At 53.7% G+C, this 24,533-nt stretch overlaps 6 protein-coding genes across 6 annotated transcripts; 5 read left to right on the forward strand and 1 right to left on the reverse strand.

Moving 5' to 3' along the window:
- Nucleotides 1-638: 638 nt before the first annotated feature.
- BDZ83DRAFT_569105 (uncharacterized protein) lies at nucleotides 639-1,943 on the forward strand (the record flags this gene model as incomplete). The annotated part of the gene is made up of 1 exon (XM_060504152.1): nucleotides 639-1,943. The coding sequence occupies one exon, from the start codon at nucleotides 639-641 to the stop codon at nucleotides 1,941-1,943; it is 1,305 nt and encodes a 434-aa protein (XP_060369123.1).
- Nucleotides 1,944-2,010: 67 nt separating this feature from the next.
- BDZ83DRAFT_762821 (WD domain-containing protein) lies at nucleotides 2,011-4,230 on the reverse strand (the record flags this gene model as incomplete). Its single annotated transcript, XM_060515209.1, has 9 exons — nucleotides 2,011-2,829; nucleotides 2,881-2,981; nucleotides 3,037-3,096; nucleotides 3,156-3,317; nucleotides 3,374-3,394; nucleotides 3,451-3,576; nucleotides 3,778-3,854; nucleotides 3,920-3,959; nucleotides 4,165-4,230. The coding sequence occupies 9 exons, from the start codon at nucleotides 4,228-4,230 to the stop codon at nucleotides 2,079-2,081; spliced, it is 1,404 nt and encodes a 467-aa protein (XP_060369124.1). The 3' UTR covers nucleotides 2,011-2,078.
- Nucleotides 4,231-11,338: 7,108 nt separating this feature from the next.
- On the forward strand, nucleotides 11,339-13,931 carry BDZ83DRAFT_65678 (uncharacterized protein). The gene is made up of 2 exons (XM_060510904.1): nucleotides 11,339-12,106; nucleotides 12,163-13,931. The coding sequence occupies exons 1-2, from the start codon at nucleotides 11,782-11,784 to the stop codon at nucleotides 13,848-13,850; spliced, it is 2,013 nt and encodes a 670-aa protein (XP_060369125.1). The 5' UTR covers nucleotides 11,339-11,781; the 3' UTR covers nucleotides 13,851-13,931.
- A 728-nt stretch (nucleotides 13,932-14,659) lies between these two features.
- Nucleotides 14,660-16,283, forward strand: BDZ83DRAFT_606594 (Yip1 domain-containing protein). Its single transcript, XM_060507390.1, has 3 exons — nucleotides 14,660-14,935; nucleotides 15,009-15,582; nucleotides 15,654-16,283. Exons 1-3 carry the CDS (start codon nucleotides 14,860-14,862, stop codon nucleotides 15,901-15,903), a joined length of 900 nt encoding a protein of 299 aa, XP_060369126.1. The 5' UTR covers nucleotides 14,660-14,859; the 3' UTR covers nucleotides 15,904-16,283.
- A 1,030-nt stretch (nucleotides 16,284-17,313) lies between these two features.
- On the forward strand, nucleotides 17,314-19,649 carry BDZ83DRAFT_65699 (uncharacterized protein). The gene is made up of 4 exons (XM_060510926.1): nucleotides 17,314-17,882; nucleotides 17,954-18,575; nucleotides 18,628-19,028; nucleotides 19,101-19,649. Exons 1-4 carry the CDS (start codon nucleotides 17,520-17,522, stop codon nucleotides 19,170-19,172), a joined length of 1,458 nt encoding a protein of 485 aa, XP_060369127.1. The 5' UTR covers nucleotides 17,314-17,519; the 3' UTR covers nucleotides 19,173-19,649.
- Nucleotides 19,650-19,851: 202 nt separating this feature from the next.
- BDZ83DRAFT_569051 (DEAD/DEAH box helicase) lies at nucleotides 19,852-23,436 on the forward strand (the record flags this gene model as incomplete). Its single annotated transcript, XM_060504145.1, has 2 exons — nucleotides 19,852-21,604; nucleotides 21,662-23,436. 2 exons carry the CDS (start codon nucleotides 19,852-19,854, stop codon nucleotides 23,434-23,436), a joined length of 3,528 nt encoding a protein of 1,175 aa, XP_060369128.1.
- Between the last annotated feature and the right edge of the window lie 1,097 nt (nucleotides 23,437-24,533).

Raw genomic sequence — 24,533 nt, forward strand, 5'->3', positions numbered from 1 at the left:
TTGTTGAGTCTCGAGACGGGCACAATGGGCTGGTTGAAGCTTTGCTCGCCTTGCCCCATAATTAGGTAAAGATTGGAGTGTGCAGTGCCTCGAATCAGGACAAGTTTCGATCATTCTTGGGGGTGTTAGTTTTACGGGACTATCGTGGTAATAGCTGTGAAAAGGAACTGAATAGCTTGTTAGAATGGGTTAAGGTACGCTCACTCCAGGGCGACACTTCATAGACCGATTTTGGGTAAAGAGCAGAAAGATCAAGAACAAGGCGGCCCTGAAAACCTAACCAAGATACCTAGCCATAGACCGGTACTTGAACCAGATTTCAACGAAAATGCAGCCATGAACACTGTCTCTTAACGATTGAGAGCAACTTGTTGAAGCTTCCGCGTCCATCCCTCGATACTTGATACCCTTGTGGTAGACACAGTGTAAATGAAGCATGCGGCCCCGCTTCACTCTTGACCGAATTCTCAACACACACTCACCTTACTTACACCATTACCTCAACCTCACTTAAGCCTACCAAGCAGATGAAACATCAATAGCAATACCGACATTTTAATTAAGCATTCGATACCAATACGTTTGATCGTGTCATCAAAACTTCATCACATAAACCCGCGCACGGGGCGGAAGCGACCATGAGCCAGCCAGCCACCGGCCGCAAGAGGTCCGCCTCAGCCATGTCGATGAGCGACAGCAACGAGTACCGATACCAGTCTCAGCTCCCCAGCGACTCCATCAACCCGCTCAGCCATACGCCTTCCATCCTCCGTCAGCTCCATCTCGCCGGTCTCGCCGAGACGGACGAGCTGCCCTCAAGGACGCAGCACAGATTTCCGCACCGCAACTGGCAAGACCGCGATGCGCCAGCTCGGCCAGGACCGTCCGCCTCCTCGGCGTCTCTGTCAAAGGCGCTCGAGACTAGCGAGGTAGAAGAGGAGGATGAAGAGGATCTAGACGAAGAAGAAGACGACAAGAAGCGCCACCGCAAGAAGAAAGACGGTACCCCCAAACCAAAATACGCCTCTGAAAAATCTCCCCTCAGGCCCCTCGTCCGCGCAATCTACGGCTTCCTCGACGCCGGCGACATCGCCAACGCAAAACGCGCCTTTGGCATCCTCGCGCGGTCCACGGCCCACGGCAGACCCGTCGACGTGCGGCGCAACAACTACTGGGCCCTCGGCGCCGAGATCCTCATGCGCGAGGGCGGCAGCGCGCGCGCCACGGCGACGGACGACGAGGCGTACCCGTTCGCCAACGCCCCGCGCGTGCGCGAGTACTTTCGGGACCTGATCCAGCGGTTCCCTTACAACTACAAGCACCGCCACGCCGTGTGCGCCGTCGACTTTTGGCCTGCGCTGTTGAGTTATGAGGTCTTTCAGGTGCATGCGCAGCATGCGGCTTCGTTGAGGCGGGTGAATCGCGAGGCGGAGGACTGGGAGGATGAGTCCTGGCAGGAGCCTTCTTCACTCCTCGACGGTGGCGGCGGCGGGGGTGACAGCATGATGGAGGGATCCGGCTTCCGGTCTGAGCAGGTCAACGGGCGGGACACGCGTCTTCGGCAGGCGAGGGACCAGATCCGGCTCAAGACGCTCGACATGCTGCGCGAGATGGCGGGCCGCATGAACGACCTGCTGGAGGACCGGCCCTTCTCGCACAGCGCCGAGCTGTGGCGGGTGCGTGGGATGGTGTCGCTGTACATTGGCGACCTGCTCATCCCGGCATACACGCACGACGAAGGGGGCGGCCAGATGGCGGAGGCCAGGGCGCGGCGGGAGGTGGAGAGGAATAACGCGCGGAGCAGCTTTCACAAGATGGCGGAGCACGGCGGGAAACTTGATGCTTTGATTCAGAAGCTGATGGCGCCCGTTGAGGAGGACGAGGGGCCTGTGTTGCCCGTCTTTTCGTCACTTCCCTTCAGAGAGTATCGTACAGCTAGCTAGAAGCGATGGCCGATATTGTTCTGACGCGGAAACTAAGCTACCTAGTCGAGAGCATCAAAAAGATTGGTACGAGCCGAGGCACCATCCTCTCTACCCGGCATTACCCTCCACCGCCAATCCTTCCTACCGATTAAGTCACGCATCCTTCTTGGGCACCCATCTCTGGAAAACCAGAGCAAAGTTGGAGCTACCCACAACGACGCACCATTCACCTCCGGGGCTCCAGGCAACCTGTCTACCAACGAATGTCGAAGCGCCGCAGTTCTCAATCTTGTGGGGCTTCAGTGGCACCTGAGGGTTGCCGACGGTGAACTTGCCATCCCACGTCTGCAGCGTTTCCTGGTTGTACTGGGCCCTCAGCTCGGGAATCTGCTCAAGCTCTGTCCGGTGAGCCTTGTCGGCCGCCTTCTTCTCTCGGACCGTCGGCGCGGCCTTGCCGTTCGTGTTAGCCCGATGGGTGATGGCCGGCAGCCAGCTGGGCTTCGTCACGGCCTCCTCCCCGTCTCTCTTGGGTCTCTTGACGGCATTGACATAGTCGTGAAAGCCTGTAATCTGCTCAAAGTCCCAAAAGTAGATTTTGCCGTTGGCGTTGCAGAAGGCTAGGATGGGGTGCTGGTCGGGAACGAAGTGCAGCTTGAATCGCATAAAGAACTGCGGGCCGCAACCGAGCGTCTGGAACTCGATGAGCCGCGTGTAGGGAGCTGGACATTCTGCCGAAACGCCCGGGCTGAAGGCAGAGCGGGTGAGATTGGCCGGGTTGATGGTTGTCGGGGCCATGGACTGCGGAGGGGGCGGGTCCTGGGAGGAGAAGCCTTCAATCTTCCACAAGACGATCACATCGTCGTGGCAGGCTCGCGAGAGAATGTAGTCACCATAGAAGGATACACTTTGAGACATCAGTGGTGTATAATAAGCTGCTTTCCAGGCAAAGACTTACCAATCCACGAGACTGCTGTGAACCTCTGATGTTGAGAAGTGAGGATAGTGAACCTCCACTGGGCGGTCGGTGTGTTCAGTGGGAAGATCTGGTACTGTCCACTGTTTGGTCTGTTAACTATAGAACTTGGGAGTGGCAAATGGGATTATTGCCTACGAGGTTGATAATCTGATCATGACCGGCGGAGAGAATATAGCGGCCCGTGTCGTGCCATGCCTAGATGAAGAGTCAGCCTCAGAGTTGCGACCAGGAAACAGCAATAGAGCTACACGTACTAATGTTAGCAGGTTCCAGTAATGACCTTCGCCTCCAAGAATGCACAAGCAGGGCTGTTTTTCATGTTTGGGATCTAGACTCCATATCCTGACTGTCGTATCGTCGGAACACGAGGCGATGATCAGAGGGTCTATCGGAGACGTGACCACGTCACAAACGTCCTGAAGGTTCATCAGTAGGAGCCCCCAATATGTGATATTATCAAGGCATGACTCACTCCGCCGTGGCCTACGAGACACTAAGTGAGATATGAGCAAAACGTCTACAGGATACGTTGGATGTATCTCGACTCACGTTGACGAGCTTCTGCTCGATTATGTCGTAAACCTTGATCTTGGCGTCTTCTCCGCCGTAACACAATAGCGGCCTGCCGGTCTCCGCGTCTCTTGTCCAAGTGCAGGAGTAATTTCTTGCCTCGGTCTTTATTCGAGTCAGTTGCCGAGGCTGCTGTGGGTAATTTGGCTACCAGGGAGAACGCACATCATCATCCCGAATTATGCTGATAATTTCGCATGGATTGGAGTCATCGGCAGCTGCCGTGAGGCGGCAGACTATTATCTGAAGAGGAGGTTAGAGCCCAAAGAGCACTCCCAAGACAACTACCAAGATGCTGCAACCTACATGCTTCTTACTGACGGCGGCGAAGACGGGTCTCGCATCCAATGGCTGATAAGGGCAGAATTTGACATCAAAGAACTCTGAGGCGAGATTAGCCACGGTTGAAAGCAGTGTCTCGAGTCCACATTGGGGCGGCGGGGCTTACCAGGCACCGGATCATCTTGAGCGAGGAACCTGGTGTCATCCTATAGCTCATGTCAGCGGAAAGTCTATTGGACGGCAAAGAGCCAGGGAAAGAACATGGCATTCTCAATGTAGATTTTGCAGCTGGATAACTCTGATGGTAATCCATGGATACGCAGAAAGTAGGGAACAAGTAAGAATAGACTAAAAGCAATAAGGGGTCCTCGACCCCAGTTCGGCTAGTTCAAAGAAAGGGGGAGCAAGTACCTCGAGATGAACCGAGACTCTCAGTCTCGGAAAGTCATATGGAGTTGGTGTTGAGGTGGGGGCCATGACAAAATTGAATGTCAATAGAGGTCGGGATCGGAGGACGCGTTGAAGGCAACCCCGGCCTGAGATTTAGAGATGGCCAACCAACTCGTTTACACGGCAACTTCTTACGGGTAGTCTCGTCGGTAAAAGTGCAACTGCGGGCGGGGGCCTGAGACACGGAGGAAGGCAAGACGCGTCGAGATGCAGTTGATAACTTGAGATCAGCTTTGTGTGTGTGTATTGGCGTATGCTTTGTGCAAGGATTTGTGTTAGTGTAGCTGCTCCTAATCTCTAGTTGGACTGAAAACGGTGCGGGTACACTAGGTAAGTAAGGTAGGATAAGGTAAGCAGAGAGATTCGAGAAAGAGGAAGGCAACGCTACTATGCAATGGAAGTGGCAGTTGGCAACAGTAAGAAGTCGGTAAGAATACTCCGTGCCTAGCGCGTAAACTCAAGGAACCTAGTAATGGGGCAATGCAGAGCAAGGTAAGGTACCTCACCTGGCAGGTAAATTGTGAAGGAAGGAGACGGAGCCCGGCAGGTGGGGCTTGCGTTTTCTCACTTGTTCCCGCCGAATGTGGACGTGAAAAGAGGAAACTTTGAAAATAGAACACGCAGTCGGTCGCGCACTCAGGTCGTCAATAGGAACTTTCCGCTTTAGTGGGCCGTGGTTGACGGAACGGTGAACCTCAAGGAGTCAAGGCCGGGCCGGGGCCACTGCAGTGCCCGAATCAGTGGAGGAAGGGGTCAATTGGGGTCGAAACGCCTGTAACGGCGCGCTAGCCCTCGAACAGTACCGCTTTATCACGACCAGGACTTGAGCAGTATTTCACACCATCTTGTCTCATCAACCTCGCCTCTTAACAGAGACCGAGTGAGTCTTTGAACAGCAATTTTGTAGAACGGATACCGGCCACTAGGCTGATTCACGTTCTCGGTCTGTGAAGATGCCTTGTCGAAGCAGTGACTCGGTCCGGAAGCTGGAATCTACCTAACACTACGAAATGGACACGCCAATTCGACGTATAAACCAAACTTTGTCCATTTGGAAGGTAGCACGCGAGCGATAATATGAAATTGTTGCGATTCGGTGATCATTGAGACTACCTTGGCTGAAAAAAGTCAAAAAAAACCGGCTACATAGTAACGGATCTACCTGGTGGGAGGGCACGAGGGCGAGCAAACATTCGGAGAACTACCTATCTGGCCCAGGTTCAAAGAGACCTGTGATTTCCTCTTCGGACACATGATAGAAAGGAGGCAGCACCATCGGGGCGCCGTCAAATGTCAGGACTTCAAATCCACATTGTCTCCGTCATTTTTTGCCATATTTTGTTGGCAGACACGGAAGACAGATGACATTCTGGGACGGGGATGGCTTCCTACGGAGTGTGATTGGGATGTGATTAGGAGGTGATTGATCGAGAAAACGTCGAGCCTTCCTCGACATCGAAGGCCCAGGAAGAGCAACGATGTTGAGAAAAGAGAGAGGGGGCAGGGCTACTAGATCGGTCGATGACAACAGAGACCGGCTGCTCTTGTACCGTTCTGAAGTTTGAGTACTTGGAGTGCGGTGCGAAGTCTGGCAAATTTACTCACCTTACTGGGACAATGGCACCTTGATGGAGGTATCCAAGCAAAAAGTGAGTAATCACCCGATACCTGGAAAGGCTGTACCTCTCTAAGGAACCCTACCTTAGCACCTTACCTACTTTACCTCGCCTTGCCTTAGGGTCCTTCTTTCCCCGGGGTGTGTGTCCTGCACGGTTCGTCCTCCGGGCCAATTCGATGTCAAAATTGGTGCAGGGAAAGAGCGGATCTTCAGGGATAGTGGAGTCTGGTGTGGCTGCACCGGCTCTTTTCCTGGCCCGCGGACACTACTACTCTACCTTAGCACCTCACTCGGCACTACCTTACCTCACAGACCAAGCCATCTTCAGACGTCGACTGCGAAGTGGTTTCGCGTGCTCTCCGTACGAGTTTGAGACCTCTCAAGTAGACGCCAGACGGCTGATGCCGCAAGACACCATTATGCAAGCACTGAACATCACCTAGCACCAGACTAAAGAACGCCCTGCGCGATTCCAGAGGCAAACCAGGCGCGAAAAGGCATGGAGGCTGACTGTTGCGGCACCGCGTGATATCCAAGTCTTTTGTGTAACGTGAGAGCTCCTCTGACAATCCTCTCATCACAGGTTGATTCCCAATTCTCGAAAAAGATACCGTTCCCAGGCTCCGTCTCTGCCTTTCCGTACCCGTTGTATTGCACACAGAATGGCAGTACGGCATCAGCACAGGCACGAAGCACCGATTTCGTCAATCGCATTCGCAAGACAAAGTGGCACACCATTTGAGCATACGTCAGCCGGCATCCAGGCACCTGAGAAATGACGGCGGGTCGCCATCTTCAAAGGCCCTCGTCTCTTGCAAATTCCCATACCGCCCAATCGTCGAGTCTCGATGCCAAACATCCATCACCGCATTTCAATATCGAGCCTGCATCGCCTCCGCACATCAAGAAATCCCATTATGCTCCCGCTTGTCAATATCACACGTCTACGGAGTACTGTATGGATCCCTCCATGTCTGTTCACCCCCTGACAGCCGTGTCATGGCAGTTGGGATCCGCAAACTGTTAATAATCCTATCCCGTCGTGGGTCTCCGTCCGTGGGCCATGCTGGGTACGCCGCTGCGATATTTCTCATGTCGGTCGCACAAACCATCCGCCCCCCCCCCGCGACCTGGCACCGCGTCCTCGGCATCCTGTCTGTATGTGGTTCACGTCACGAACGGACGTTGAGGGGCCCTGCGACATTCAAAGAGGCAATCCACTTCTTCATCCGGTGAAGAAGAGGGGAGCAAAGTGAATCTTGGGGCAAACAAGATGAAAGAGCCAGTCGATGTATACATTGCATATTCTCCAGTAAGGTACCTAAACATTAACAGCTACTTTCAAGATACTCCGTACAAGTAGCACATACGGCTCGAGCCTCCAACAACTAACAGCTTCCCTTCACATTTGGTGGTCTTCAGATTAACTCCTATTCATCTGGCTCGAGTAAGCTCAGCATTGTTTGTCTCAACTCGGAATGTGTGCCAGAGTTACGCACGTCTGGCTGAATAATATTGTGTTATTGACAATCTCACCTGTTGAGAAATTCAGGGGCCTAACGGAAACATCCGTACGAAGCGCTCTGACAAGAGTAACCTTCCGTATACGATTTGGCAAGGGATATGTACAGAGCCCCTCGGGTTTTCCGAAGAGGAAGAAGCCGTGATAATTACGAGCAGGGACAGTTTGAAGACATGGGCGAAACGACCTGTGGCTCTTGAACTGGCTCAGGGATCCTAGCAGTCGATCCCAACTGGTGAACCGGGTTCTGATGTCTTCACAGCTGTCAACTGAAGTCAGACATCAAGCTATGCCTAGCAGAGCATAGCGCCCTCCCCTGCCCGAACACTCAACCCACACGGACGCCATTTTAGCCTTTTTCACTCCCGTTGACACGGATGACGGGCGGCCTGACGAGGAGACAGCAAGCATCAGTAACGAGAGCTTGGGGAAGGAAACGGGCTCTGCTGCCCTGCAATCTCCATCGGCTGTCAGTTCGAATTGGGATAAAGGGCCGCGTTCTCGCAAGCTCTTCCCAAACAAGACAAGAACTGTCCGATCACCCCTGCGAGATCCCCAATCCCCATGTCTGCTCTCGGTATCATGGACATGGGCATGGCAAAAGAAGTGGACAGCTCGACGCAGAAACTCGCAGCTCGTTCGTCAACTTGAGCTTGCTGTTGGTTTTGGATTTTCAAAATCGAATGATTGATGACGGAAGATTTCCTCTCATCTACGGCAGCTTGTTCAATTTTGCGAGGCGAAAGGCTATGCATCAACCCGCAGCATCGCCAATGCCCGGCGAAAATGTCGGGACTGACGCGGTTCGAGGTTGATCTTGCTCGGATTTCGGCTCGAAAGAGCAACAGTCCAAGGTCCTAACTATCAAGTACCTATGGATATATGACGCCAATTTTAACAACCAGCCCGGTCCTCACTGCGCGAACCCATGCACACGCAGGTACCAGCGGCTGTTGTCTATCATCCATGCTCACTATTCAACAGTTCGACACATCCAGATGGCGCTGGTCTCAATGGCAGCTGTTGGCAGACAATTTGAGCGAGTCTATCCGTATCTGAAGATGTTGACGCTCAATGCCGGATGTTGTATCCGGGCCATGTGGACAAGGATCTCAGGTTCCAGCTCTGCAATGTTTCCCAACGGTTTGTCTCAGCAGTATCTAATCATCATTGAATGGCATAAAGTGAGTGTGTGGCGTGCCTTACAACGCGGCGTGGACGCTCGCATCGGGTAGTGAGCAACTTGGCACGTATTGCAGCAACGATGCCTGACCTTGTACGATGTTTTGTAGGTTGGTTACCCGCTCCTCCAGAAACCAGGGTACAAACTGGAGGCTGGAGCTCAGTGTCGGAGACGTCAATCCCTCCGATGTCCCATCCAGGCATCCGACAGAGTGTGTAACATTTAATCAATGTTCATCGGGTCAGCGGTTGAGTATGGCCAGGTCTCTCCGAGCGCAATACCATGTGAGTAGTATCCCGGTTCGAGAGTCTCTACCATTACTTGGTACATCATTTCATTTTGCCCATTTTGGTCTGCCCTCCTCCTCCTCTCTGAGAGCAGACGTGGCAGGCTGGGCTATGATCATCATTGGTATGATTTGTTGACACAGCATTGTTGTGACTGTGGGTGGCTTGACAATACAAACATGGGCCAGGGAGGAGAATAAAAAGAAAGAATAAAAAAAAATGCGCCGGATATGAAAACAAGGAACGGGCATAGTTGCATTTTATTCTGCCCCGCTATCAACGTCAATTGAATAAGCCCCTCCCCCCATCAACAAGCGTTGCAATCTCGGGGGCCTTTGATCAGAAAGTGGCTGTATTCGTACGGATACAGAGTCGAGTTGCAGACGATCGCCGATTCCTCCGCTTCCACCATCTAGGATACATAGGTGACAAAAAGCAGCATAGGGACACCGGTATCGCACACGCTAGGTATATCGTCGTCGGGGGACAGATACAGTCTATCCGTATAGCTGGTTGGAACAAGACAGAGCAGCGCGGCACAGCGGGTAGTACGGACGTAGGTCAGCTAACCGAAGCGATACTAGCTAAGCAGTCTTATTCCCTTATTTCCCATGGAGGGATGGATTGGCGAATTATACTGTGGCATGGAGGACATAGCTCCAGCTGGGCTACGTATGAGTTTGGAGAGAAAGCCACCTCGAACCCCTGCCCCTGTCTTAGTGCTCTTTTTATGAATATCCGTACACGGTGCGGTGCTAGACGTTGGGAAGTGCGGATACTGAAAGGTACTGCTCTTTCGCTTTGTGTTATTCAGAGAGTCTGTCACTCTGTGTATATACTAAAGTATTCGTACTTTGGTCTGAAGGAACGGTGATACCCTGAAAGCGTGGCCCTGGCGCGAGAGAAGATGATCATGACCCAGGTAAACCGCACGGCATCCGCAAGGATGAATGATCATGGCTATGGAGTCTGGCACGTCTGGGCGTGGTCTGTCGGTCGAAGCTGCCCCTGTGCCTGTGTATCCGTACCCGTACTCCGTAGCGGAGACCGGAGAGATACCTCGTCAAGGGTATCCATCTGTCTATCCTCTCAGTCTCGACTATCAAATCTCATCTGTGTATCCCGTCCGTAAGGATAGTGATGCTCTGTACATAGCGCGCGGGCATGCTTTACGCACCCACATTTTGCTCAGCTACCGGGGGTCGGTATCAACAGGCGAAGGTCGACGTTGGAGAAGTCGACAGCCGTGTTCATAATCCTTGTGGTATCCGTACTGCGTACTGCGTACACAGTAGTCGAAGTCGTGGTGGTATCCGTACTTCCCAGTCACACCTGGTGCTGCAAGAAGATGGAGGGGGGTCTGGGCCCCGGGACCCTGTCCTGCTCAGCTGGGCCCTGTCACCTCAGTTCTCCTCACCAATCTTTTGCCCTATCCGCATCCGTTTTTGCGAAGCCCGAGTCGCTGGCTTGACTGGGGGGAGTCTACTCCGTAGAGAGAGGGAGGGGGCGCTATGCTGCACACTCACTGATGAGAAGATGCGCGCTGCGGTGCCGTGCCGTCACAGAGCAGAGAGCAAAGCCAAGCAAAGCAAATGGAAGCAGAGGAGAAGAAGAAGAAGATGAAGAAGCTCAGCGCAGAGAGCTGAACACCCCCCCCTCTCCACCTACGCCTCACTCCCGTCCCCCCGCCGCCGTCGCCGCCGCCGCATCCTCTCTCTCAAATCACATTTGCGAAACCACTTGCCAGACGAGCTGTCATAAAAAGATGCTCGCCTCCTCCGCCCATTCGCAACTTATGGCACTCCTCCAGATCTCCTTCTTCTTTTTTCTTCCTCCTCCTCCTCCTCTCAGCCATCACTACACTATTAGGTGTTTGTTCTCGCTGTCATTCTGGACCCAAACTTGAACCAACGGCATCCCGCAATCAAAACCAACCCGTGGTTTTCGCCACTAGCATCTCGGCTCGTCCCAACTTATCTACTTTACCTTACCTTTTCACCTTGCCTGCTTGCTTTAGTCTACCTTACCTACCTTGCCTACACAACCTAGCTACCTGCGGCTACGGAGTACGGTACAGATAATACCTAGGTTGTATCTCCTCGCATACCCTCGACATATTTCTTCGAGATTTCAGCCAACCTTCGTTCAACGTCCGAGTACATCCACTACGTCAGGCCATCTGTGTCTGCATGTACCTCAAACTCAGACTACCTTAACCTCGAGTGAACTGCACCGTTTACAACCCCCGCCGACGCCAAAAAATCTCTCCTTGAACACCACCACCACAAAACGGTCTCGTTCTGACCGGCTTGCGCCCTCTCCGCACTATCCATCAGCTTGGATATTCGACTACACCTCAACCTTCAGCCCCCCCGTTTCTCCTTCTGCAGTTAGCCGCACCGAGCTGCCAACTGTCACTTGAACACCTCCAGTCCGCCTTTTCTCACTGCGCATACCTGCCTGTGTGCGACGCGACGCAATCCCATTCATACTCCCGTCTGCACTTCTGATACCCTGTGCCAGTCACATCAGTCGGGCCCGCCGTTTTCACACTGCCACAGCCACTCTGTCGGTTCAGTCTGTGAGAGTGAGACTGACAGCCTTCGCTTGCGAGGTGAATGCGCAATCTGTATCCCACGCCCAGCAAACCAGCACGTACTACAATCAACACCAATTTGAGAGGAACAATCACTCAGCTCAGACCCGATTGATTCCCCAGACGTATTACGGCTATCGCTTAAGATAATCGAGCTTCTGTTTGGCGCGGCCACTGATTCGAAGCCTTGCGGCATTGAGGATCCACCAAGCTCTCTGCGGCATTCAAGCATTCTCTTAAAGCATACCTTACTCGCCTTACTTCCCAGCCGATTGAGACTCCGGACGACGTGCGAAGAGACGGACGCAATTGCGATTCAATCGGACATATATCCCAGACCTTGTTTCAGCCACGAGCCAACTGTTCTTTGCCATGGAGCAAACGTTCATGACCATTCATTCCACGGACCCCAGCGCTGCCATATTATTCGTGTCCGACTCAGTCTACGACATACTGGGTTATACCCCCCAGGAAGTGCAGGGAAAATCATGTTTTGACTTCTTTCACCCCGACGAGGTACCCTTCGCTCGCTCTATCCACAGTCGCGGTGTCTTGCTGGACAAGGCAGCTGTGCTTCACTATGCTCGCATCATGGCCCGCGATGGTCAGTGGGTGAGCTGTGAATGCTGCTTCACTGTCGTCCACGATGTCTTGGTTGCCTGTACCAGTATTTATCGACGAGATGAAAAGAGTCACAGTAAGCGAACACTTCAGCCTCACGTTCAATTTATTCTCATGCTAAGGTCGTGACAGGACGAGCCGTCGAAGCACCTCAGATCCGTCGATTATTCTCGAGCTCTCCTCGGGATCCTCGTTACCACATGCTGGAGCATCTCTCACCCAAATTCAGAATGCCTCCTGTGGAACGCGAGCCCCGCGCAGCTCTCATTCTCAATAGGTTCACCCGCACTCTGACCGTCATGTTCGCCACCAATGCAGTCTCCTCGATCCTTGGCGTCAGACCCGACCAGATCAAAGCCAAGAGCTTTTATGAGTGCATACAGGAGAACTGCCTGCCGGATGCCATCCGCTGTTTGGAAAGTGCAAAGGCCAATGATTCAATTGCCTATCTGAGGTTCTGGTACAGAGATCCACGTCGGCCTGAGGATTTTGACGATGAGGAGGAAGACGAAGAGCACAACAGCGGCAATTCCAGTGACTCCGATGGCGGAGGCGTCCAACTCGACGGCCGCATGGATATTGACGATGATGACGGTCCTGTGATCAAACAAGAAGAACAAGGCCGTCCAGATATGTCGAATCACAGCTCTGCGAACCAAACAGCGACTACAAACGCCTCTGGCTCGAGCAACGAGACGCAGAACACTGCAGCTACCTCCGCCCCTTCGGCCGACGGATCAGCCGCCCAGGCATCGACGCCCGCGGAGCCCATGCGAAACCGTCGGCGCGAACCGCCCCAGGCTTTTGAGCTCGAAGCTGTCGTGTCATGCACGTCCGACGGTCTTGTCGTCGTAATTCGCAGAGCGCGCCCACCGATTCCGGCACCTCACCCGCCGTTGGTCGTCCCAACCTACACCAATGGTCTCTTTGCGGCGCCTTGGGGTCATCATCCCATCCGGCCTCAAGTTCCCCAGGAATCGCTCTACAATTTCAGACCTCCTCTTATGCCTCAGTACATGCCTTTGCAAGACAACGTCATGGCTGCTGGGGGCCCACCTGTGGACCATCTAATGAGCTCCATCAGAGATGTTGCCGTCTTCGCATGGGCATTGGTAGGAATCAACGGCAACCTCGCGACATACACGCGAGGCATGCCGCGTGGCGAGTCTATACCAGATAGTGGCCTACCTATATGGGATCCCAATGCAGGAAGTACTTCTTTACATGGACCGGAAAACCAGGCAGTTCGTCGATGGACGCAGTACGACAAGGAAAAGACCTTTGGTCCGCCCTCGGCGGCCTACCGACAGTCGTACAACCAAGGCATGCCGTCCGGGTATAGCCATGTGCCTCAGATGGGCAGTTACATCTACTCTCAGCCGGCGCCGCCCACGTGGCCCGGCCTACAGCCTGCCTACACATCGGCTTACGACCCTTACTCGAGGAACAACCACCATCGAGAACAGCAGCATCAGCATCACCAACCGCAGCCTCATTACGACTACCAGCCTAGTCGTCACCAGCCTCAACCACAGTCACAAGAATTTGGTCAACGAGGAGCTCTGCAAAATCAGCCATGGGGCGAAATACCCCCACCGTACAACGGCCAAGGCCAAGCGAATGGTCATTCCCATGGCCATGCGGGCGGGCATTCGAACGGACAATCCAATGGTCAGTCCAACGGGCAGCCTAATGGGCAGGCTAACGGTCAGTCCAATGGACAATCCAATGGACATGCAGACGGAAACTCCGGCAATAGTTCAAACGGATCGGCAGGGCCAAATGATGGATCACACGGTCACCGTTACCCATGGCAGTAGTTGAAACACTCGAACATGGGAGACAGCAGCATATGGATGACCAACCAATAATTACAGGAGCGCAATGGCGGACTCCAGACGAACAGAATTTGATCAATTTCAGGGAAGAAAGTAGACAGAGGCTTAATGAAACCTCTCGAAGGAAGTCAGTAGTGGTCGGTGATGACAAAGGGGGGGGGGGGAGGATGGGGTGATTTCCCCTCTGTCAAAGGGGACATGGAAAGGGTTTGTGTGTACCAGGCATCGGCGTTCCGCGTTTTACTAGAAACGGACGGTAAAAATGAAAAGATACCCCGCGAGGCGAAATGGAGGCCATCGAGCTCGCAAAGGAGGAGAATATTCGTATATAGAATGTTTGGCAGCAGGGTTGCTCGCTGGTATGGGTTTTTTATTCTCTTTTTTTTTTTTTGGCGTATTTATCCAAACCAGGTAATTCAGTGCAAAACTATCCAATATTCTTCCAGACCACGTGATGAATAAATTTGCATGTTAAGCAGCCAGGTCAGATGTCGCGTTAGGTTGTTCCTGTATGTGAAAATGAGCATTTACGACTCTGTGAGCATCAGCGGACGAGACGGGAATCCACATTGGAGTCCGGGCTTCCATGAGGCCTGGGCAGGTTATCCGTACAGCGCGGAGTGGGGCCAGCACGTTGAGCGGTACGGACCCTTAGGTTCGGCCAGACTGGCCAGTTAGCGATGGCGTCCAGTGGCATCATGTGGATCGGGGATGCGGATCTCTTTTTTTCCGATTCAAGGGAGCTTGGACCATCTATGAGTGCTTCGCTGGAGGAAACCGTGGAGTCTATGCCAGGAGTCGCAAGCTGCTACGTACGTCAATTAGACCAGAAAGCCACCATCCCATCTCGGAAACTTGAAAGTGCAAAGCAACTTGCAATTCAACTACATTACGATTCCCACGAACACTTTTCACGTACTCCTTTTTTGACCATTACGAAGGGCGAAGACACGGCAATAGTGTTGTTTGCCAAATCACACGAGTTCCAGCCATGGCATCTACAAGCAAGCGAGACGACTATGCCAACCCTCCCTTGCCTGACGACGACTTAATTGACCCTGATGATGGTAAGCTTTTGTAGGAAGAGAACATGACATTCTATCCAAGCGATGGAAAGCTGACTCTCCATCTGTGATGAAGCTGATCTAGATGATTTCGACGACCCTCTTGGCAACACATCCTCGCGCCAGCCATTGACGGGCAATATTGGCTCGAGCTCCTCCTCCTCGCGACCACTGAATGAGAACGCCTGGACGTCACGCATACCGGGCGAAGACCGCGCTGCGCCGCAAAACACAATCGACGAGTCGGTATGGGACACGCTCCGCCGCGACCTCCTCGCCGTCTGGGCCAAGATGAGGGAGGTGCTGTACCCCAAGTACCTGCTGGGCGGCACCATGTTCGACGCCGACGGCCTGCGCGGCGCGTACGCCAACATCCGCGGCGCCGGCATCTCGGGCGCCCGCGAGGAGCTCACGGGCCTGGCGAGCCGCTTCATGGACTCGGAGGCGCTGCTGTCGCAGAATAACATGACGCCCGGGCTACGGGACTGGGATCTCTGGGGCCCGCTCATCTTCTGCCTGCTCCTCAGTCTCTTGCTCAGCTTCAATGCCAGGGCGGATCAGAAGGATGTCGTGTTTAGCGGTGTCTTTGCCATGATTTGGATCGGAGAGGCTGTGGTGACGTTGCAGATTAAGCTGTTGGGAGGAAGCATGTGAGTTGAACCGTCCCCACTCGTCGCTCTTTGTGTTGCGTGTGTCAGCGAATACTAATAGACCACTGTAGCTCTTTCGCGCAAAGTGTCTGCATCATAGGATACACGCTCTTCCCCTTGGTGATTGCGGCACTCCTCTCTGCCTTTGGCATCCCGACCGTGGTCCGAGTCCCCGTGTACCTTGTCCTCGTCGCGTGGTCTCTGGCGGCAGGCGTCAGCATCCTGGGGGGCAGTGGTGTGGTCAAGAACCGTGTTGGAATCGCCGTGTATCCGCTGTTCGTCTTCTACCTCGGCCTGGGCTGCCTCTGCTTCATCAGCTGAGCTGCGACGGACGAAGTTGCAAGTCGGAGCTAGGGGTGCTGAAGTGTTCGGGACAGTTGAGAGAGATGTACTGTATCTGTGGCCTTGGCGGGGGTCTAAGGCGCACACTGTATTCTATATATCCATGTTGTGCTACTCATCCTCGGGGTGGTGGCGGGCCAATGAATGAGAACGGGCATTTGATTTTCTGCTATTAGTATCGGCTGTCCGAGGACAAGAAATGTCCTCCTGTCTCGCGACTACTCCGCGTGCGCCGCCGTACCCGAATTGTCTTTGGCTAAAATGTTCTAGGAGGGGAAGCAGTTCCCTGCGGAACATGTCGTGCAATGGAAATGGTTACAAGTCCAAACCATTTCACTCACTAGGTGCTTGTTAGACAAACCCAGGTCATGAACCAAAGGGACAGGAAGACCGAATGCTAGCTGCAAGCGGCGTCGGTAGTTGCCGCTAGAATGTCACCTGTGTTGCCCTTTTTGGACAGCCACACCACCGAACCGCAGGGCCATTCATCTGACACCTCAGACGAGCGGCCCTGAAGGACGTCGGAGGCGGGGAACCCCCCACCATTGGTACGGTACAGTGTAAGGTAGGGAGGTACCTTTCTCAGAGAACCAGACCTGAATTTTGGAAGGCTAAAGTACCCCTCACTTTCCAGTCCACGTACAGTTGTAGTGAGGTCCTCGTTGAATTGAACAGCCTGTTATTGGAATATTACGGCAGGGTGGCGGTATGAGAATGTGTAACAGTAAGCGAACAAAGCAAAAATACTGGCAACCAAGGTAGAATAAAGATTAAGAGGTACGGATGGGAAGTTCTAGCCCATCTCAAAGACAAAGGGCGCTAATGCATGCCGCCATGGGCCCAACGGAATTCAACCTGCCCGTGGACGAGCTGAAGGTGGGCATTTTCTCTCTCGTCTGGCCAGCGTCGTGCCGTCGTCTTATCCGAGCCCGGAGCGCACCGAATGATTGGATCGATTAACCTAGGCGGGAGTCGGCCCCGTCCAATTATTTCCCATCTCAGTGAGCAACGTCAAATCTCTCCGCGAAAGACGAGAACCATACACTTGCAGGTTACTGGCCTGAGCCTGTTGTCACCGCATCCCGCTCCCGCCTGTATCGCGCCTACCCTCCATACCTTGCCTTTTAGTGAGTGTGTACTAGGTGTACTATACCTACTGTACTGCACTGCAGCAACATTGTAGCACCGCCACTACCTGGACTACCTTGCTACCTTCGACATTTCTCAACCACAACCTTAACCCCCAAACGCCAGTCGCGCGACACCACCGCCCCAGAACCCAGAAACGCGGACCTCGGTGTTCTTACCCTGTCGACGACCCGGTTACGATTGCTCTCGTCGTGTAGGCGATTTTTGGTCTTTTGCAACAGCGACTCCGACTTTTTTCTTTCTTGCCTTTTTGGGGCTTCCCGTCTGCGCGGCAATACCCATTTGGCAGCAAATTCCACGCTACTGAACTACACCGATTTTGCTCCATTGCTGGCAAAAGTCGGGCACAGAGAACCTCCGCACCCACCACCCACCACCCGACGACGAACGAACGTACACGACGACGCAAAAACCGCCCCCAAAAGGAACGCCACCTACAAATCACCATGGCCGACGATCCCCAGCCGGGCAGTCCCAAGTCGGACCCGATCGACGCAAAGGAGGACGCCGAGACCGCCGCTGCCCGCAAAGAATTGAAGCATACGGCCATCTCAGAGAAAGCAGAAGGAGCCACCGCCGACACGACGCCTTCGGGATCGCAGAACGAGGACCACAAGGACCACGTCTCGTCGCCCAAGAAGAAGCGGGCGCATGACCAACTGGACGAGGACAAGGATGCCGACGAGGCTGACGTCAAGAGCGTCGCCTCGAGCGACTCGGCCAAGGACAGGGCCTCGCGGCTGGAGCCGGAGAAGAAGAGACATAGGGATGAAGTTGCCGGCTCTGGTGACGCTGCGGCCGATTCTCCTGTAGGCTTTTTGACCTTGACGTATCTGGTGTTTGCCGTGCATACATACTGACGCTGTTGCGCTTCCCATAGGCGCCACCGGCTACCGATACAAAGACGAAAGAGAGTGTCGTAACAGAAGCAGCTACATCACAGGATTCTACAAAGGACGAGAAGAAGGGAACATCGAGTTCTGCATTTGCCAACTCTGGCTTCGCTAAATTGGCGGCATCGAGTGCGTCCCCTTTTGGTTCGCTGGGAAGTGCGACCAAGGGAAGTGTCTTTGGCAGCGGAGCCAAGGCTGGCGCGTCACCTTTTGGCGGTCTATCTCCATCGAAGCCTGATGCCGCCGCCCCGGCTCCTACCCCCACCCTCAGCTTTGGTGGTGCCGGCTCGGCCTCGTCGCCTTTCGCCAGCATTAAGCCCGCCGGCGCAAATGGCGGTTTCGGCTCAGTGTTTGGCAGCGCCTTTGGCGGTGGTCTAGGCGGCAAACCGCTTTCGAGCTTCGCCAAGACGGGCGAGTCTTCTTTCCAGACTGAGAAGGCCGCCAAGCCGTTCGGAGCTCCCGACAGCGACGCGGAAGACGACAACGATGACGAGACTGAAGGCGATGCCGATGGAGCCTCAGAGTCTGGCGACAAGGACGAAAAGGAAGAGTCTGACAAGGAAGAGACCAAGGCTGGGGACGATAAGAAACGTACCAAGCTGCAGAAGAGTAAGAAGCTGTTGTTATTTCGGCGACACGAAGTTGTACTAAGCTGTTATAGTTACTGTCGACGACGGTGAGGCTGGAGAGGCTACTATAGTCCAGGTTAGAGCCAAGATATTCTACCTGGAAAAGGAGGTTGGCTGGAAGGAGCGCGGATCTGGTATGCTCAAGATCAATGTTCCCGAGGCATGCGTCCAGTTCGACGAAGGCGGTCTGCCGATACCTGGCTCCTTTGATGCATCGGCCCTGGAAGACTTGGAAGATCCCGAGGCTGGCGAGAGCAGAGGCAGCAAGGTGCCTCGTCTCATTATGAGGCAGGATCAGACCCACAGGATACTACTGAACACAGTCATCCTGCCGGCGATGCAGTTCCAGGAAAAGGCGACGTTGAAGAGCGTTGGTGTCATGTTCACGGCCTTTGAAGGCGCGGAGGCTAAACCAGTCAGCGTTCATGTGAGAGTACGTGTTTACTCCCCTATACCCAAAATCCAAACTACGAGACGATTTGGCTCACTAACATATCACGTATAGCTGAGCGCCGCTAGTGCAAAGTCATTCCTGAACGAGGTTGGAATGGTGCAGAGAGAGCTCTTGAGCAACTGAGTGTACCCATACCGACGTTTCTCACGTGGGTTTGAGATAGCCGGTGGCGTTAATGGTCGCCTAAATATGCCTGTTCAACAAAGAAGGGCGAGTACGCATCACTATAAAGGGAGAGCCGGCGTGAGCATCTCCGGAGATCGTCTGGAGGCCTTTGGCTACCTTAGAGAGAGTGGGCAAGAAGAAGGACAGGCACACAATTGGTGGGACGGCAGACACTTGTTTAGGAGTACAGTTTGAACTAGGCTGATATCTCAGGCCCTTATCCTGTCATGATACCAGGAAAACAGGTATCCTTCGATACATTTAGATATCACTCGGTACATTGTAACATGGACACAATTCGACTGAAGATCCAATGTTCGTTCAAGGTGTAGGGAATCGTCTATTTGGAGGAGACTTTGTACGGCTGTAATTCGAATCTTGGGAAGGTGATTTTGGAGGTGGCGCACGTGACTTGGTGTGGATTACGTGACGCAGACGACTTCTTTGATCTGGGAAGTTGTGACGTCGCGTGTCGAAGCGCCAGGCACGACTGATTCGCTTCGCCGTCTGCATGTCCAGGAAGTGCTGGTGATCAGGTTGCCGAGTCGAGTTCTTTCTGTTGATGACTTTTAAGCCCCTACTTTACCCTCGCATTCGAGAGATGGCGGCCTGCTAAGGGCCATTGATTCAAGCGACCATGTCAAGCGGTGCCCCAGGCGAGCTCCCGGCTACAGTACGAAAGCCTCGGGGTAAGAGGAAGCGACAAGAGAATGAGAATGATATCTCTACACAGGGGGGCCAGAACAGTGCCGGTTCTGTAGCGGACGAACCATCAAATACCGACGATGCAGTGTCCACTGACACCCAGAAAACGACCAAGTCCAGGAAACGGGCTGCGCCGAAAAAGGCCGGGTCGAAACAGAATAGCACGGAAAGCGTAGCCCCCGCCGAGGAGTGCAAGATTGAGTGGCCTCAACGCTTCAAGGACTTGGAAAAGACGCATCGCGCACTCAATCTTGTGTTTACGTTTTGCTGTACTCGGAAACACCTCGCCACCACGTTTGAGACGATCAAGTCCTCGGTGGAATCGCATACAAAGTCGTCCCTGACGGTCGAGGATATAGCTGCCATCGCCGCTATACGCCCCGAGGGCGTCAACTTTGCCTATGTCGATGAGATTATGCTGCAGACCGAGGTTAGGGGCGCCGAGCGCGATGTGGTTTTCAAGAAAGGACTGGATTTCCTCTCCCAGGCTCCTGCGCCTGATGCCTCTGTCGGAGGCATTTCGGGTCTCGAGAAGCTGGACCATCACCCCGACGAGGCTGTCGAGGGAGGAAAGGAGGTGCTATATTTTGAGTTTGTGGACGGCGACTTGAAACGACAGGTCAAGGACAGGAAGACGGGGGAGATTATCAAGCCCAACAGGAAGCTGAGGGAGGAGAGTCTCAAGATGCCCGTCTACAGTCAGAAGCAGATGACGAATTTGATCGAGAGGCGGAATCAAAGGTTCAACGACGCCATTGTCCATTTTCTCAACCAATGCGTCGCCGATGGGCTTGATCCCGAGCTGAGTCTGGCAACGGCAACCGAGGCTCATATTCCTGTGCCGACAATCACAGAGGAGGCGGAGCCAAAGGACCTCGGTGCGTTACCCGAATCCATTCCAACGGAGCGGAAAAGCGTCCCAGAAATTGTTCAGGAGCTGAAAGAATGCTCTTGGTACACTGGACAGATTGTGCCCGACGGACACCGCGTCTTTGAGCCGCAGGAACCCGTCTACGGCGATCTCAACTTCCTCCTCAGCCAGGACCTCGTGAATGCGCTGTACAACGCAAAGGGCATTACGCAATTCTTTGCGCACCAGACCGAGGCTATTAATGGTCTGCTCGAAGGGCAGCACGTCGTCGTGGCCACGTCCACGAGCTCCGGCAAGTCGCTTATTTACCAGCTGCCGGTGATCCACGCCTTGGAAGAGAATCCGCACACACGCGCCATGTACATTTTCCCGACGAAAGCGTTGGCGCAAGATCAGAAACGGAGTTTGAGGGAGCTCATGAGCTATATGCCTGGCATGGAGGAAGTGCTGGTGGAGACGTTTGATGGAGATACCCCGATGAAAGAACGCAACGTGATCCGGGAAGAGGCGAGGATTATCTTCACCAACCCAGACATGTTGCACATCACCATATTACCGCAGGAGGAGAGATGGAGGACGTTCCTGAAGAATCTCAAGTACGTCGTCGTCGATGAGCTGCACTACTACAATGGGCAGATGGGTTCCCACGTGGCCTTTATCATGAGGAGACTGCGAAGGATATGCGCTGCTGTTGGAAATCGCCACATCAAGTTTATCTCATGTTCTGCGACGGTGGCCAACCCAAGGCAGCACTTTAAGACAATCTTTGGTATAGACAATGTGCGGCTCGTCGACTTTGACGGCTCCCCATCCGGTATGTTTCCTGTCTCGTTCCCTCTTCACTGCTCAGAGACTGACTGATTTGCAACAGGTCGCAAAGAGTTTCTTTGCTGGAACACGCCGTACAAGGACCCCGGAGACCCGGCAAGCGGGCGAGGCGACGCTCTGTTTGAGTGTGCTCGCCTCTTTTGCCAGCTTATGCTCCGGGGCGTGCGCATCATCGCTTTTACCAGAGTCAGAGAGCAGTGCGAGAAGCTGGTCACCGCGGTGCAGCAGGAACTGGAATCTCTCGGGCGCCCCGAGTGCGTCAACAGAGTCATGGGCTACAGAGGCGGCTACACGGCGCAAGACCGACGGCGGATCGAGTCGGAAATGTTTGAGGGCAAGCTCCTCGGCATCGTCGCGACCACTGCCTTGGAGCTCGGCATCGATATTGGCACGCTGGACTGCGTGCTGACCTGGGGGTTTCCCTATACCATTGCCAACTTGCGCCAACAGAGTGGCCGTGCCGGACGAAGGAACAAGGACTCTCTATCGGTGTTGGTGGGCGACTGCTTTCCCACTGATCAACATTATATGCAGAACCCGGACGAGATCTTTTCCAAGCCGAATTGTGAGCTGCAAGTCGATCTGGAGAACATGCTAGTGCGGGAAGGACACATCCAGTGTGCCGCGTATGAGATGCCTATTCGGCCGGTGGAAGATGCTCAGTACTTTGGCAAGGATTTGCCCATCATCTGTGAGGAGAGGCTGGTCAAAGATCCTTTGGGCTTTTATCACTGCCACGATCGGTTTCGTCCAATCCCTTCGAGGTTCGTCGCCATCCGTGATACCGAAGATGATCACTTTGCCATCATCGATATCACGCACGGAAAGAACGAAGTCCTGGAGGAGCTCGAGGCATCGAGAGCAACGTTTACGATATACGACGGCGCTATTTTCCTCCACCAGGGGAACAAGTATCTGGTAAGGGACTTCCAGCCCGAAAAGATGATGGCGAGGGTGGAGCGTGTCAAGGTCGAGTGGACCACGACGCAAAGAGACTTCACCGACATTGATCCGATCGAGACGGAAGCCATTCGCAAGATCTCCGGATCCATGTCGAGAGCCTTTTACGGCACGATCAAGATCCAGCAGAACGTGTACGGGTTCTTCAAGGTGGATAAGAAGAAGCGCGTGCTCGACGCCGTGCACGTCGACAACCCGCCCGTCATCCGATACGGCAAGGGCATGTGGCTCGACATACCGAAAAAAGCGCTGCAGATCCTCGTCGACCGGCGCCTAAACATCGCCGCGTCGATTCACGCGGCCGAGCACGCCATCCTCAGCCTAATGCCCAACTTTGTCATCAGCCTACCGGGCGACGTCCGCACCGAGTGCAAAATCGCCCTGAAAGAGTTTGCCAAGAAGGATTCTCAGAGGAAGAGGCCTGGCCGGCTGACGTTTTACGACGCCAAAGGCGGTGCTAGCGGGTCGGGCATCAGCACAAAGGCGTTTGAGCACGTCGACCACCTGCTGCAGCAGGCCGTCAAGAGGGTTGAGGACTGCTACTGCGAGCACGGGTGCCGGGAGTGCGTCGCGTCGGACCAGTGTAAGCAGGCGAACGAGGTGATGAGCAAGGCGGGGAGTCAGGTTATTCTCAAGACGTTGCTGAATCGGGAGATTGATATCGATGCGCTGCCGATGGGGCCCGAGGAGTATTGCCCCGCGGGGATCGAGACTGTTGTTGTGGCGCAGACTGTGCCGGCCAAGGATGGGGGCAAGTTGACGGTGGTTGAGATTAAGGAGGAGGAGTTTGATGAGAGGGATACGGTTTTGTTGGAGGAGGCTGAAGTGTGGACTGGGCAGGAGGAGGAGGAGTCGTGATGGCGTGTAAATGTGATATCGATGTCGGTCATCCTGTATTCTCGCCCTACCTTTGAATAACCTGAATAAAGCTACAGCTATCTTCAACTGTATATACTTTCACGTCTGGCTAACTACGCTCGCTCACTCAAAAACAGACCATCCATCAACTTGTCCTGTCGTTTCGATTTCAGGGGTTAAGTTGCTGAATGGTTCAAGATGACGACTCAGGGGTAGTTCACTCATCACTGACAGCCAGAGAATGGATGACGGTATCTTTTCTTGATTCTCGTTCTCAACATTGTACTCTTCTGGTTGTTTTTCTCCCTTTGTTACCTCGTGTCGAGGTACTTGGCTAGGTGAACAGTACATATGGCAGAGGGGGCGTAGCTGATGCCACGCGATTCTCAACAGATGGAATGATTGTTGATATTCTTATAGTTCTCGAAGTAATATCCTACATGCTATCGCCCATTAGATGCTGGAATTGATCTCAGCCCCGTTCCATGGGTCCTTTTTCGCGGAAGGTTCAACGTCAGGAGAGAAACCCCGCCATGATAATTCGAGAGACAGCGAACTTCTGAAGCCAGACAGGTACCTTGAATAGGCAGGATCGAGCGAGCATATGTCCGAATCCCTTTCTCCCTGCCTGGAAAATTCTGCTCCCAGCCAGTCGAGTTCCATCTGGAATCGTCGCCAGGTGCGTTGGTATCTCGTCCTTGGTATCCCAGCTGTTGTCCTCGCCTTGGTCATCTAGGTTTTCTAATCAATGCCATCCATCATCCAGAATGATCCCGTGTATCTACCTCATCAGACATCCAATCCCGAAAGTAAAAGGTGGAATATGAACGGACCAATCGAGGATTCAAATGATGGGAACCCTGATGTAAACCAGAGACTTCATGATCTAGTCAAGGCATCAAAACTCTCTAACCCTCAGCCATCAAGCCCCACCATGTTGTTAGAAGACGTTAAGCTGATCATAGGCTGAAGGGAAGGCAGTCAGGCAGGCAAGATCAGGTGATGGAGGGGCCCATTTGTGAGGGCATACTCAATTGTTTTATGTGAATACACATTCACCCACCTTACCCCATCGCTCCTTCCCTTGACTGCCTACG

This window comes from Colletotrichum acutatum, assembly GCF_030867785.1.
Source record: "Colletotrichum acutatum strain CBS 112980 chromosome Unknown BDZ83scaffold_13, whole genome shotgun sequence".
NCBI lineage: Eukaryota > Fungi > Ascomycota > Sordariomycetes > Glomerellales > Glomerellaceae > Colletotrichum > Colletotrichum acutatum.